At 41.8% G+C, this 14923-nt stretch overlaps 1 protein-coding gene across 2 annotated transcripts; it reads left to right on the top strand.

Annotated features, from left to right (window-relative positions):
- The first annotated feature begins 323 nt into the window (after window positions 1-323).
- On the top strand, window positions 324-13993 carry LOC106955349 (receptor tyrosine-protein kinase erbB-3-like). 2 transcript variants are annotated; one of them, XM_015045472.1, is made up of 28 exons: window positions 324-938; window positions 3194-3348; window positions 3467-3653; window positions 3869-3994; window positions 4108-4170; window positions 4338-4456; window positions 5360-5501; window positions 5666-5779; window positions 5869-5986; window positions 6065-6138; window positions 6574-6664; window positions 7154-7275; window positions 7789-7921; window positions 8014-8107; window positions 8388-8545; window positions 8665-8709; window positions 9912-10053; window positions 10605-10724; window positions 10799-10897; window positions 11079-11264; window positions 11335-11490; window positions 11582-11657; window positions 11758-11904; window positions 12022-12119; window positions 12216-12389; window positions 12507-12578; window positions 12778-13060; window positions 13243-13993. In XM_015045472.1, exons 1-28 carry the CDS (start codon window positions 848-850, stop codon window positions 13881-13883), a joined length of 4026 nt encoding a protein of 1341 aa, XP_014900958.1. In that variant the 5' UTR covers window positions 324-847; the 3' UTR covers window positions 13884-13993. The 2 variants fall into 2 exon arrangements, with proteins under 2 accessions (XP_014900958.1, XP_014900957.1); XM_015045471.1 differs by having other exon boundaries at window positions 7073-7275.
- The last annotated feature ends 930 nt before the right edge of the window (window positions 13994-14923 follow it).

Genomic DNA, 14923 nt, shown 5'->3' with positions numbered 1-14923 from the left:
AAAATAAATAAATAAATAAATAAGATTATGAGCAAATCCGTCAGAAGCACTTGCCGATAACCCGTCCATTAGCAGTGATTATATAGATTAGTCTCCCTCCTCGCTTCCCCAGATTCAAGCTCAGGAATTTTTGTCTTCTCTGAAGCCATTTCCCCCAAATTAAGCTTGCTCTTGTTTTGGGTTCAGAAGTCACTTGACCATCAGACAATGCGGCCTTTGTGGCAGGCAGCTCCATACGCATCAAAGAGGTGATTAACCAGTTGACGCGACTCTGGCGGACAATACTGCTCTTTACAGGGGGAACAGTGCGTCCACTCAGACTCATCAGAGCTGCGTCCACATGCAGCAGCTGAACCAAAACAACTGCAGACAGAGTCACACGGGGTGGTTCACACCAGGAAGGTTCGCTCTGAATCTGTCGATTCCAAAATATGTTATTCTGCATGTTTGTATTTGTAACTTTTTGTGCTCTTTGTTATTTAGTCCTGACCGAGATTAAAAGTAGACTCTCGTGCATTGAGAGCGGGGCGGTGGGGGGGAAGACGGACCAGCTTCTGATTGGTCAATAATTCTGGCTGTGGGCCAATCAGACTCCCTCTCTCCAGGAGGGAAATTCCACGATGAGACCAAACTGCAGCTTATTCGCGGTTTTCGGTGGAATTGTTTGGATCCATCAGTCTGCTCCTGAAACTAATGTTTGGAGGAACAAAGGAAATTTCACATAGTCTACTTATTATTATTTTTTTTTACATATATTTATCTAATCATTATATCTTAATCTTTGTTAGATCCACTGAATTTCTCTCCTATATTGCTAATTGGAGGATCTAAATCCTGACATGCTGAAATGTCAGTGAGCATGGACCAGCAGCAAGTCCTGTTACTTTGTGTGGCTTTGTCATGGAGGATACACACTGGGTCCGCTCAATCACATGAAGGTAGGTAAATTTATAGAATACAAAAAAAACATTTGTCTCTAGAAATGTGGCTTCATGTTTTATTATATATTTTTTCTCAACCATTTTTGTTTTTTTATTTAGTTTTCTATGCTAAATATCACGAGTAACTTACAAACATGTTGGTCTCACTACAACTACAAAGTTCACTGAACATCTCAATCTCAAGTCCTTTCCACCTATTCTTCATTGGATTTTGGTCTGGACTTTGACTGGACCATTCTCAAAGTCTCTTCTAATATGTTTTTGTTTATTTGTTTGTTTTATGATTGCCCCACGTTTAGCTCCATACGCCTTCCCATTAACTCCAGCATCCCTGTCCCAACGGTGTGATGCTGCCACCAGTGTGTTTCATAATTGAACTATTTACTAACAAAACACTAGAGCGAAGAACAGAAAGCAAGAGAGACACCTGTAGTTATACTTTCAAAACTTTTATAGTCCTACTTACGAGTGAAACACATGCATGTATGAAGGATTAATTGCAAGTGTATTTCACTGAGGATGTTCCAGCTGTGTGCAGCGTCACTGCTGACATGAAGGCCCCGGGAGCGTCATGTCACTGCAGCTTGAACGATCGTGCCTCTACCTGCAAAGTTCAAAATAAAAACAGGAAATATGACTCATGATCTGTACCCTGCTGCAGGTGTCTAGTCTCTGCACAAAATGAGCCAGAACAACGTACAGTTTTAGTCACTTGCCAGGAGGTGGAACGCGTCTCTTTCCATTTATGATATTTCCGTTCCTCCGCCAGAGCGTCCTACTCACACATGGGCCATTGTCTTTCTGGTATGAGCTCAGCAACACTTTCCCTGCAGACGCGCAGATACAGACACAGAAGCTCTGTATGTCAGTGCATCACTCTTTGCTCTCTGAGACACAGAGTCCACATTTATAGCTTTATCACAATGCTTAGCTTTGTCTGAAAAACCTCGACCCTTCTGCCTTTTCTTCACGGCCCTGAGGGCCTGGGCTTCTCCTGCGCCCGACTGCCTGTTTGCCTCAGAATCTCCAGACAGGACATCTATAAATCATTCACTCCAAATATCTGAGCTTTATGGAATAATGATAAAAGTAAAGCTATTGCTGAGAGAAAACTGGAATTGCAGTTTGCCCACAAGTGATGCGGGAGACCAAAAGTCTGTGGAAATAGGTGCTTAGACGAGACCAAAGCGAAACCTTGTGGCCAACATGCAAAACCAAGATTCCACATCCCCCCCTGAACACACCGTCGCCACAATGAAAACCCTGGCGGTGGCGTCGATATGCTGTGGGGATGCTTTCGATCAGCAGGCACAGAGTAACTGGTGAGGGTTAATGGAAAGACAGATGCAGTTGCGTTCAGGTGACACTGGAAAAAGTCTGTTAAAGGCTGATAAATCCTTGAGACTGGAGCAGAGGTTCTCCATTCAGGCATTAGCCCCCAACAAACACCCACAACTACAACGTTTAGCTCAAATCATATTCATGTTCTACTATAGTCCAGTCAAAATCAAAACCTCAGCTCCGTGAAGAATTCATCATGAAGCTTGACATTATTTGTTCGCAGTCACTCTCCATCCAGCCTGACTGAGTTTCTGTTGCTTCGCAAAGACAAATGAGCAAAAATGTTTAGTTTCATAGATGTGCAAATGCTTGTGCAAAACCATGTCTGCTGTTATTTGCAGGGTTTTTTGTTTCTTGTGAAGAGTCTGTTGTTGTTCTGCATGCACAAATATCGCATTTTTAAACTGCCTTATATTCAGGTGCACAATTCCTTTAAACAGATTGTGCTATTTAAAATAACTGTCAGTATTATTTTCTTATGTTGTACATTTGTCCTTACTGTAAAATCTCTTTTCATAATTTTTACCTTAGTTTGAATATGCATGCTTCAAAGTGCTGCTGATATAAATGAGTTTCCCCACTTTGAGACTAAAGATGTTTCTTTTTCTTTCTCTTCTATTCGATACACATAACAGTGGTGATGCATTTATAGTAGTTTTATATATGACTTTTTTTTTGCAAAGAAAATTGAATCATTTTTATTGTTTCCTTCCACTTTACAATCTTCTCTATGTTGCTCTATCACATAAAATCCGAATGAAGTACTTTGCTTGTTGGTGCATGACAAAACGTGATAAAAGCACAAAAATGAGCAATTTCCATGACAGCTTTGATTTGTTTCATGTAAACATGTTTCTGCAAACCATACACTTCTGATATGAGAAAATATCTTTTCACTTTCCTTCTGCCAGAGGTGTGTCCGGGTACCCAGAACGGTCTGAGCTCCACCGGTTCTCAGGAGACTCAGTACAACCTGATCAAGGACCGCTACAGCGGCTGTGAGATCATCATGGGGAACCTGGAGATCACTCAGATTGAGAGTAACTGGGACTTCTCCTTCCTCAAGGTAAACACGGTCCCAGTTTTGTGCTTAAGCCTCAGTAGTAGATGTGGACCAGTGAATTCATTTGCATCTCATATGTGATCATCGTTCTCTTCGCTCCCCCCACACCCCTCGCCACCAGACAATCCGTGAGGTGACCGGTTACGTCCTCATTGCTATGAACCACGTTCAGGAGATCCCCTTAGGACAGCTGCGGGTGATCAGAGGAAACAGTCTGTATGAAAGACGCTTCGCTCTGTCGGTTTTTTTCAACTATCCCAAGGAAGGCTCCAACGGTCTGCGACAGCTCGGACTCCTAAACCTGACAGGTTAAAAGCGTGCGCTATATTAGAGCTAAAGAAACTGAAGTACGACGTCCAGCATCCTAGAGACATAAAAGAAGATGTTTAATAATAATAATAATGGAAAAAAGGCAAATCAATGCTAGCTGATTAAGACTGAAGTTTGTATCAACATATTGAAAAATTAGCTCCAGGATGATCTGCTGTTCCCCCCCCCCAATATGCCTCTTTTATATCTTTAGAGATTCTGGAGGGCGGAGTGCAGATTATTAACAACAAATTCCTGAGTTATGGCCCCTCGATCTTCTGGCAAGATATTCTTCGAGACAACAGCGCCCCGATTGACATCCAAAATAACGGGGAGAGAGGTCTGACTTTGAATGATCTCATCTTCGATGCACCCGTTGCTCTTTCCATTGTCTCTTTATTTGTCTGTCTGAGCTGTTTGTCTTCGGTCTGAACTCGTCTCTCTTGCTCTCAGGCCCGTGTCACAAATCTTGCGGCGATTACTGCTGGGGACCAAATAAGGACCAGTGTCAGATCTGTGAGTCCATGTCAGACTGTTGCAATTTCTGTTTCTTAACTCTCTCATCCTTCTTTTTCTTTTTTCTTCTTTTAATAATTGAATAGCTCTATTCATGGACGTTCACACACAAATATGAGCAGACGTCCGTGACCTCTGTTCAACCTTCCTGTCCTTTGTCTTCTCAGTGACTAAGATGGTGTGTGCTCCCCAGTGCAACGGACGCTGCTTTGGGAGAAGCCCCAGGGACTGCTGCCACATCGAGTGTGCGGCAGGATGCAAAGGCCCTCTGGATGAGGATTGCTTTGTAAGTTTGTTGCTGTGTGGCTTCTCAGTTCAGATACTTTTTTTTTTTTGTCTGTGCAGAATGTTTTAAATTGAGACACCAAGGTTTTGAAGCATGTTTAAGGTCACAACACAGCAATTATACTGGATGTATGTCTAGACTTTGACTAAGCCAATCGAAACCCTTTCTTATTTTGAGTTCAATTAGAGGTTGTTTTAAACCATGCTGGTTTGCTAGCTGCATAGCTGAAACGATGTTGTTACAGGACCCTCACTTTCTAAAAAGCTAAACTTTTATGTCTGGAGTCTGTAGAATATTTTTCTAAGAGACCTGGGGGTCATCAAGACGTCTGTTTTCTTCGTGGTATTTTTCGTCCAGCAGTGGTTTTCACCTTGAAATTTTCCCATGGATGCTATATTTTCTGTCTCTTTCCTATTACTGATTCGCGAACATCGACCTAAACCGAGATAAATGAAGCTTTCAGTGCCTCAGATGAATTTTGCTGGAGTCCCAAAGCCATGGCAGATTGATAGACATTCGTTTATAATTTTCTTTAGATCAAGGCATGATGTGTTGCTTTTAGAGATATTTTAGTCTACTTCCTTTTGTCGTACAGGTGCTTCTAAAGTGATTCAGGTCTTATTCCATCCAGGACAGGATTCAAACCCATAACTTTCTGGTTACAAGTCACTAGCAGTCTGTTGTGTTTTATGCTAATCAGATCTGAGAACCACTGTCTCATTTTCTTATGTGCTTTTGTTACACAAACAAATGACTATAAAGGGATTTGGTTTGTACGATTTGGCATTACGCCCTAAACAGATATTTAAGAAATGGCAAAATATTTCACAAGCATAGATTCATTCAAATCAGCCCTGATTAGATGTCATGCCAATAGGTCAAAGGTGTTTTTCTGTCCTTCAGGCATGCCGTCATTTCAATGATTCAGGAGCCTGCGTGCCTCAGTGCCCCCAGACCCTCATTTACAACAAACAGACATTTCAAATGGAGACCAATCCCAATGCAAAGTACCAATATGGATCAATCTGTGTGTCTCAGTGTCCTAGTAAGTAATTCATGAAATGCTTATGATTTTAAAGTCTGCTTTAATGTTACATGTTCACAAAGCCTGCTGTGTGTGTGCGTGTGTGTGCGTGTGTGTGTGTGTGTATGTGTGTTTGTGGCTTTGTAACAATTGACTCCTTCTTGTTTCTTATTTTCTGTCCACAGCTCATTTTGTGGTGGACGGCAGCTCCTGTGTGAGCGTCTGTCCTCCAGACAAGACAGAGATGGAGAGAGACGGCCAGAGGCAGTGCGAGCTCTGCAGTGGATTCTGCCCGAAAGGTCAGCAGCACTAAAGCACCATTCAACCTTTCCCTAGCATAGCGCTGTCTGTTATCAAAAAGCAGTGATCGATGGAATCATCCCTGCAGTGTGCAACGGCACCGGCGCAGAGCACAGACAGACGGTGGATTCCAGCAACATCGACAGCTTCATTAATTGCACCAAGATCCAGGGCAGCCTTCACTTCCTGGTCACAGGGATTCATGGGTAACTCTGCTTCCACCGGAGGAGAGCCTAGCAAAGAGACAGACTGTGTGTTAATGATGTGTTTTCTGTTCCTCACAGAGATGATTTTAAAAACATTCCACCACTCGATGCCAAAAAGTTGGAGGTGTTCCGCACCGTGAGGGAAATAACAGGTTTGTATTTACAGATAGGTTTTTCGTTTAGGGAGCCTCTGATTCCTCACAGAGACAGCAGTCACCATGATTTTGCTGCTTCTAAGTAAATCTCTGTATTTAAACGTTTTACTTTTTATTAACTGTAAAGATGCGGAGTGATGTAATATAAACTCAGGGGGTTCATGGCTATCATTAGTTTCTTTAAAAGGGAAACTGAGTTTTCCAAAAGTGACAAAAGTCGTTTAAACAACTATTAGACAGCAAATGGTTTATTTCACACCATCTGCAGGTGGCAAAACGTCTGCTTCCTGTATCTAAAATCATCTCAGTGAATCACTAGGATTTATGTTATGGTGAAAAAAAAAAATCTCTTTTAGCAAACCTAAGACATTCATAGATTATTAAAGATCATCTTTAGGCATGTATAAAGAACTGTAATGTTTTCATTCTCAGATATTCTTAACATCCAGTCGTGGCCGAAAGAGCTAAACAACCTCTCGGTTTTTTCAAGCCTCACGACAATTCAGGGGAGGTCGCTTCACAAGTAAGGATGATTTTGTGTGGCACACAAAAAATTAACAATCTGTGCAAAGGAACACCTAGCGTGTAATTAAAACCTGGGTCTGACGCTTCCTGCTCAAACTAAAACCAATTTATATTAAATCCACACTCTCTGTTGTAACACCTATTATTATATTCTTTCCTTTTATAATGAACATTAACATTTCCTCCACTTGTCTTGTTCTTTGCAGCTGTGCACTGTCACACATCCAGACTAAAACATGATATAGACTGCTCAGAACCAAATGATAAAGTCTGAAATATAAACTTCCTAACTGTTTGAGACATTTTGTAAGCTAACTACCCTCTGTGTGTGTGTGTGTGTGTGTGTGTGTGTGTGTGTGCGTGTGTGTGCGTGTGTGTGTGTCCTCCAATCCCCCAAAACAAAAAGGCGATTCTCTCTGATGGTGATACATATCCCCACTCTTACCTCCCTCGGGCTGCGCTCTCTGCGGTATATCAACGACGGCAGCGTGTACATCAGTCAGAATGCCAACCTTTGTTATCACCACACTGTGAACTGGACGCAGCTGTTCAGGGGCCGCAGAGTTCGAGTCAACAACCTCAACAACAACAAGCCGTTTGCGGAGTGTGGTGAGACACGTCTCTTTAAAGCATGACGACAAAACACACGTTCCATTTGAATACCACAAAGGAGCTGACTTTGTAGTGATGAGGTTGCTTTTGTGACTAAAGGTGTCCCTGCTAAATTAACAGGGTTTTCTTAAGAAAAAGTGAGATATAATAAATCATATGGAAACTTTTTACACCTTTAATGTGACATAAATCTTATTTTTTGTTGTTCTTTTTTTAGATTTTCTTTTATTTCTAACAATGTTCTCCTCTGTCAGATTTGTTTATTGCAGTTGCATAGAATATATGGCACAATAAAAATGGAAATAGTGAAATATATTCTTTCGTGGTCTCCTGCATTTGCATACTGAAACCTGCCACTTTAACAGGTGTGTGTACATTTAGGATCCACCGTATGTTACAAGCTATTACAGTCATTTAAAACGGAAAAAAAAAAAAAGAAAAACAAGGGGGGGAGAAACCTTGAACTTTCATCCAGTAGATGTCTGATGCGCTGTCCTGTTTTGTGTGCAGTTGCAGAAGGACGTGTGTGCGACCCTCTTTGCTCAGATGCAGGCTGCTGGGGCCCCGGCCCTGACCAGTGTCTTACCTGCAGGAACTACAGCCGCCACGGCACGTGTGTGGGAAGCTGCAACTTTTTGTCTGGGTCAGCAGTTTTGGGTTGACGTTTATGTGACTGCAGCTCAGGTAGTGCCTTTAGTAAAGTCGCACAAGCTCTAAAAAATATTGTGTTTGCAGAGATAAGAGGGAATTTGCGAGATCTGACGAAGAATGTGTCGCTTGTCATTCGGAGTGCAAGCCTCAGAGGGGAAAAGTCAGCTGCACAGGAACAGTAATATGTGATTTTTTTATTATTTTTTTTTAAATCCGTAACTAGGATAGTGTCTATAAGTTCAAATGTATTTTAATCATGTTACGCAAGTATTCTCTGAAGAAGAAAAATTGTAATATGAAATTGTCTGCTGTGCATCTTTAATGTATTATATTTGTTTCTCTGATTCATTTTCATTTTAATCTTTTACAATAAAATTAACACTTTGGTTTTATCGTGTGTTTTCATAAGTGGTTTTTTTTTAACTCTCCTCATTGCTCTCTATCTTTGTCTTTTGAAGGGGGCAGATGAATGCGTGGCTTGCTCCAATCTTCAAGATGGTCCCTACTGCATGTCCTCTTGTCCCGCTGGAGTACTTGACGAACACAGAGGACTAATTTTCAAATACCCCAACAAAGAGGGCCACTGTGAACCATGTCATCCCAACTGCACACATGGGTAAGGGTGAGATTAAAACATCAGTTTATGAATAGGTTTGTTTTCACTCACGTATAAAAGTTTTAGATATTCATGGAATCCATTTCCAGTCAGAAAAAGTTCGGGATGTTGTGTTGCAGGTGTGTCGGCCCAGGTTTAAACGATTGTAAGATATCAGGCGGCAGGTGAGTGTTTCCCCCTGCTGGTGGGTATAAAACACTGCATGTCAATGTTCCACTATTATCATGTGCTTGTTGCTTGGTCAGTTTAAAGAGCTAGTTTTGCTGCGCTCATTTTTTGGTTAATGATTTTAACTTTCAGAACTTTGTCTGCTGTGATTCTTATCGCCAAAAAAGAGAGAAAACCCCTCGTACGTGATATAGATATAACAGGGTTACTTTGTTTTTAGTAGATGGAAGCAGCAGTGCCTCCTGTTGTTGCCGTCCAGCAAATTAAAGATCACCCCATTTCCATTAATTGTGTATGTTACTCATGTGTGGGCCAGTCAACTTTTAGAAAACACGAGTAACCATGACCTTGAATGAAACCAAAATATGTGATTAAGGCGGTAGATGATTAGCAGAGGATCGAAAGGGAGAGATGGCCAGCCCCTCTTAAAGAGAACAGCACATGATTGTTGTTTTTTTTTTTTTTTTAATTAGCTCAAGACCTGTAAAGAACCAGACACAAGACCAATGAGGTTTTTATGCCTTCCTTTGCAAAGGGAGAGATCCACAACCTCTAACCCGCTCAGGATCAAAACAGCCAGCAGAGTTGAGCAGAGTTTCAAGCTCAACTCTGCTTGGAATTGGCTTTTATTTTGATGACCTTCTTCAGTAGAACAATGCTGAGATAACGAAACAGATGGACCCCTTGAGTAGGAAATTACATTATAGATAAAGAAAGAACATTAAAGAATAACTGGTCAGAGCCAGTTAGGTAACTGAACACATTTAGATAAAACACTCAAATAAAATGATAAAACAATGATTAGTTTTACCCAACAATGATCATAGAATGCTTATCCCTACCTACGTTTGTCTTTTCATTTCAGTTTTGATTGAAATTCAACATTGCAATTTTTAGATTCAGAAAATTTGCGAACTTTTCTTTTTTAGCTTCAACTAAACCAATCAACATGTCTTTGTCTTCTTAGACGCTGAGTGTGTTTGAAGGTCTCGGTTTGTGCTTCAATCCACTTTTTAACTGTTGAACATGCAAAACGTTGACTCACCTACATAAAGGGGCAGTTCCCTGTATATCCTGACGTAAATAAATCCTACAAAATACTTCCTTTGGGAATAAAGACATCTTGACAAGAAAGCTCAGGTTAGGTTCCTGCTAAAATGTCTCATTCTTTTTAAAACAACTCTGTTTCCTTCTGCAGCGGACAGATCACAGGTATAGCATTGGCAGTCCCAGCTTGTTTGATTTTCTGCCTCGGGTTGTTCTTCCTGGGGGTGTTGTACCACCGAGGCCTTGCCATCCGTCGCAAGAGAGCCATGAGAAGATACCTGGAGAGCGGAGAGGTCAGGCTTCAAACACCGTTACATAATCCTGCCACACACATTTTCTTCAGCCAAGAGGTGGCATACAAAAGTATTAATAACTCTTGAATATTTCCACATTTTTTACAAAGTAACCACAAACTTATATAAAAAGCAGTGGATTTTGAAATGTTTCCTTTTCAAGGTAACTCAGTCTCAGTCAGGTTAGATTTTGTGTGTCTGTGAACACACATTTCAAGTCTTGCCAAAACTTTGTTATATTTTGGTCTCAATGAGGCAGGTTACATCTCAGGTACAGCACAACCTGAAACCCTAATCAGACTGAAAGGGACATAGCTGAGGGAAAGTGCAGGCAGAGGAGAATCAGGAGATGGAAAACAGCTGCGAAGGGGAGCAAGATGGCAGGGAAAGAAAAAAGAAAATAGCAAAATATAGAGACGAGAATAGGAGACCATAAAGGTAAAGGGTAAATCTAAAGAACCCAACTCTAATGCACAAATCATAATAATCCAATATATTTTTTTCAAAACCCTGTAAGAGTCAGCTACGAATATTTGCTCTGCTTTCAATAGAGCTTTGAGCCCCTGGGTTCGGGAGAGAAAGGCACAAAGGTTTTTGCTCGGATCTTGAGGCCATCAGAGCTGAAAAAAATCAAACTCCTTGGCTATGGCGTTTTTGGAACGGTACACAAGGTATTATTCATTTTTTCTTATGATCAGTTGATATGACATGGAGCTACCATGATCTAGAATACAATGTGCTTAAGGGCTTTTGGACCCCAGAGGGAGAGACGGTCAAGATCCCTGTGGCAATAAAGACGATCCAGGACAGCTCGGGTCGGCAAACCTTCACTGAGATCACTGATGTGAGTCTCATCAAAATAAATAAATACATATATATATATATATATAAACACCAAATGGCATGAACAGAGCTTAATTTTTCGTCGTAGCTTAAATATTCCAAGAAGGAAACAGCAATGCTCGTTTTCTATCGATTTGCTGTAATACTAGTCGATGTCTAAAATGCGTTCCCTCAATTTGCAGCACATGTTGTCCATGGGCAGCCTGGACTACCCTTACATTGTTAGGCTGCTGGGAATTTGTCCTGGTCCCAGTCTCCAGCTGGTGACCCAGCTCAGTCCCCGTGGCTCCTTACTGGAGCACATCAGACAGCATAAGAACAGCCTGGACCCCCAGCGTCTGCTCAACTGGTGTGTGCAGATCGCTAAGGTAAAGACAGCTGTAACTCCTCCGTATAAGATTTTAGACTGCATGCAAAGTAAAACCACCCGCGTCTCAGGGTATGTTCTACCTGGAGGAACACCGCATGGTCCACAGAAATCTGGCTGCCCGCAACATCCTGCTGAAGAACGACTATCAGGTCCAGATCTCAGACTACGGCGTGGCAGACCTCCTCTATCCAGATGACAAGAAATACGTCTACACAGACACAAAGGTAGACGCTACCATCTGGTTCAGTGTGAGATCACCCGCCAATGTATTTTCTTTGCGTTTTCAAGCAATGCGCATTTGTTCACTCCATTCAGACACCTATAAAGTGGATGGCGCTTGAGAGCATCTTGTTTCGAAGGTACACTCATCAAAGCGATGTTTGGAGTTACGGTAAGAAGCCTACTCGTCATGCGAAGCGAAGCATGTAGATGTTGACTGTGTGTGAACCCCAAGAAGAGACATTAAAAGCAGCATTTTTGCTCCTGGACAGGAGTGACGGTGTGGGAGATGATGTCCTTCGGGGCGGAGCCGTACATGTCAGTGCAGCCTCAGGAAGTGCCGAGCCTTTTGGAGAAGGGCGAGCGTCTGTCACAGCCCCACATCTGCACCATCGATGTCTACATGGTCATGGTTAAATGTGAGCCTCTAGATCACTCCCTACGTGTGAACACAAGCACCTCGAGGCTTTCTCGTCGCAGAGGCTGCTTCTATGCAACCATCTGAAAACAGTTTACTGCTTTTTATTTGGTTTTAGGCTGGATGATTGACGAGAACGTGAGGCCGACCTTCAAAGAGCTAGCGAGTGATTTTACACGGATGGCAAGAGATCCACACAGATACCTTGTCATCAAGGTGTGGATGATGTTGTTTCTTGTTTCAGAGCTTTTTTTTTGCTTATCCTTGATTTTACATCGTAAAAGTTGCTCCTCAACTGTTGTCCTGTCACAGGAAGGGGAAGACGCCCCGCCTGGAGAAATCCATCGAAGAGAGTCAGAGCGAGGACTTCTGGATGCAGATTTGGAAGATGCAGATGAGGAGGGGCTGGACGATGGCTTGACTACGCCTCCTCTCCAGCACTCTCCATCGTGGAGTCTTTCTCGTTCAAGGATAAATTCCTGCAGGGTAACAAACAACAAACGCACATCAGCGTCTTAGTTACATTGGAATGATAGATTGGTTTTAAACTACTGACACGATCAGTGAGTGGCATACTTCTTGTGTTTCTGCGACCTTTTTTAGAGTGGTGTATCTCAGCCTGGCCCGACCGGATACCTACCAATGACGCCAAGTCCAGCAGACAACATCCGTCAGGTGTGATGACCACAGAAATCCCCTGTTGATTTCCCCAGTAAACTTGTGTTCATTCAAACCTTCTTAGGTCTGATACATCAATTACTGCCACAAAAAAAAAAAAAAAAAAGTTTACCAAGATCACTTTAAAAGATCAGAAGCTCAGAAATAAAACACACTTCTACGATTTGCACATTCATTCTTTGCTTTTTCACTTCAGCTGTGGTTTCACCGGTCTCGCCTGAGCTCTGTGCGGACGCTGCCTGAAAGGTCAGAGGTCAGAGGAAATGGCAGGGAAGCAGAGGGGTTACGGGCTGGAAGCCTTCGCCGAGCAAGGCTAGGCTCAGAGAGGACCAGCCCTCGTGTGGCTTTAAGTCGTCACAGGAAGCTTTCCACGGCCTCCAGTCCGTCCTCCTACAAGGTGTGGACGGCGCAGGAGGATGAGGAGGAGTTGGACCACTATGGCTACGTTCTGCCTGGGTCACCTGAAACCCCAGAAAGAAGTAGGTTTTGCTTTTCTCACTGTCAACAAATTAAAATATTGAATGTTACTTTATTTCAGTTTGTTAAATTAGGAACTGAAACATTTTTTTCCCATAGATTCATGAAACATCATAAACATCATTCTCTGAATACATCACTAAAACTTCTCATCCAGTCATCTTTATCTATTCTATGCTTTCAGGTACAAAAAGTAATCAGATACCTGAGGCTTGCGAAGGAGCAGCAGCAAACCAGAGAGACGGAACGGAGAAAGATCAGCTCCACTGCAGGAGAGAGATCCAATCTGTGGATCATAAAACAGAGGTGGACCAAGGGACTTGTAGGTATGAATACATGGATATCAGGCACTCAGACTCTTCAGAAGGAGGTGAGTCAGAATTGGAGAGATGTGGGAGTCAGACATCTTCGACGACTGGAGCGGAGACAGACCAAACAGCCGGGGGCTCAGTCAAAGAGAGAAAGGGGGAAGAAGAAACTGAAATTTGCCACACAAATAAACAAGCGGCAGTTCCAGAGGATCCTAGTGGTGGCGTTGTGCCCGGGGCAGATGTTTCGGCAGCTGGAGACGGCACGGTGGAGGAGTATGAGGAGATGAGCAGATTTGAAAAGGTGCCCGGTGAGCGGGGGCACGCGGAATATGAGAACCTCCCAGCGAAGGCGAGGGCTGTTCCCAAGGAGACGGACAGTGACAGGTGTGCAGGGATCGGGGAATACATCAAGGTGTGTACTGGCATCAGAGAACCTAGCAACAACACATCGTTTGACAACCCAGACTACTGGCACAGCAGGCTGTTCCTCAAACCAGATGCTGTACGCACATAATCAGTCGGACTGGGACAGCAAAAGGGGAACGGATGCATATTTGCTAGTTTTCTAAGATTCCCCCCCCCCCAGCTTATTTTGGTTTTATTTGAAAACAAAATTAAAAAAAAGCTTTTTTTTTTTTTTTTACTTCACTGGAGTTTACTGTTTTATGTAACCAAATATGAGTGAAGTGCAGAGCCATAAATTACAAGTGTTTACAAGCTTATCATCTTCAGATAGGATAGGATTTTTTTTACTTCACTTTTTTCCATTGGCTAATTATTATTATATCATATAATTAATTATTAAACCTCTTTTGTACTTTATATTTACATATAAGTGAATGTTTTTTATGTGGTTTCATGGTTTTGCAAATATTTAATCATTGTATCACTGACGTGTGTGCTGTAAATGTTTTCACTGTCACCACAGTAGTTGAATAAATAAATAAAGGTATTCATTTTGTATGACTGCAGACTCATTCACTGGTTTGCATTGTGCTTGAATCTTTATATAATAACCAAAATTATTATTCGCTTGTCTTGAGGGACATCATTCAACAGCAGAACATGACATAACGTGAGGCAGAGGAATATCTCAATAAGTACCATTATAAAACTATTTTTTCTGCTATATAAATATCGGTATTTTCTTCTTATTTCTTAATTTTCTAATTCCCTTAATTTTCTAATTCGGGTTAGCATACAAATTCTACTTATGTACTTGTCAAAAAATAGCTTCAGTAAAATGATTGTAATAATATTGAATGTATTTTACTAGCTTTTATCTGTTCTTGTCTTTAAATAAGAAGGCAAGCCAAGACACCACTTACAGCGACTAAACTAAACAGAATACACAATGGATCCTTCTTACTTCTTCCTTCATCTTTGATCACATTTTTATGCTCGGTAGACGTCTCGTCTACTCGGGAGCGTTTTAATTCAGAATTCCGAATTCAAGTTAGTTTACTGGGATATTTTATTATTATTATTATTATTATTATTATTATTATTAAAAAATTTCCGACATTGAACTCAAAGAAACGAGTTCTCGGTGTG

The sequence above is a fragment of the Poecilia latipinna genome, unplaced genomic scaffold (assembly GCF_001443285.1).
Source record: "Poecilia latipinna isolate Pla-1442-1.1 unplaced genomic scaffold, P_latipinna-1.0 Scaffold729, whole genome shotgun sequence".
NCBI classification, from domain to species: domain Eukaryota; kingdom Metazoa; phylum Chordata; class Actinopteri; order Cyprinodontiformes; family Poeciliidae; genus Poecilia; species Poecilia latipinna.
Note: the sequence above shows the minus strand (reverse complement) of the source record. Positions and strands in the feature narration are given on the sequence as shown.

What these genes read in the sequence shown, in the direction of transcription:
- LOC106955349 (XM_015045471.1), top strand. Translation starts at nt 848, where the DNA reads ATGTCAGTGAGCATGGACCAGCAGCAAGTCCTGTTACTTTGTGTGGCT. An exon ending in CCTTCACTGAGATCACTGAT is followed by an intron (nt 10,898 to 11,078) that starts GTGAGTCTCATC and finishes CTCAATTTGCAG; the next exon opens with CACATGTTGTCCATGGGCAG. An exon ending in ACCTGAAACCCCAGAAAGAA is followed by an intron (nt 13,061 to 13,242) that starts GTAGGTTTTGCT and finishes CTATGCTTTCAG; the next exon opens with GTACAAAAAGTAATCAGATA.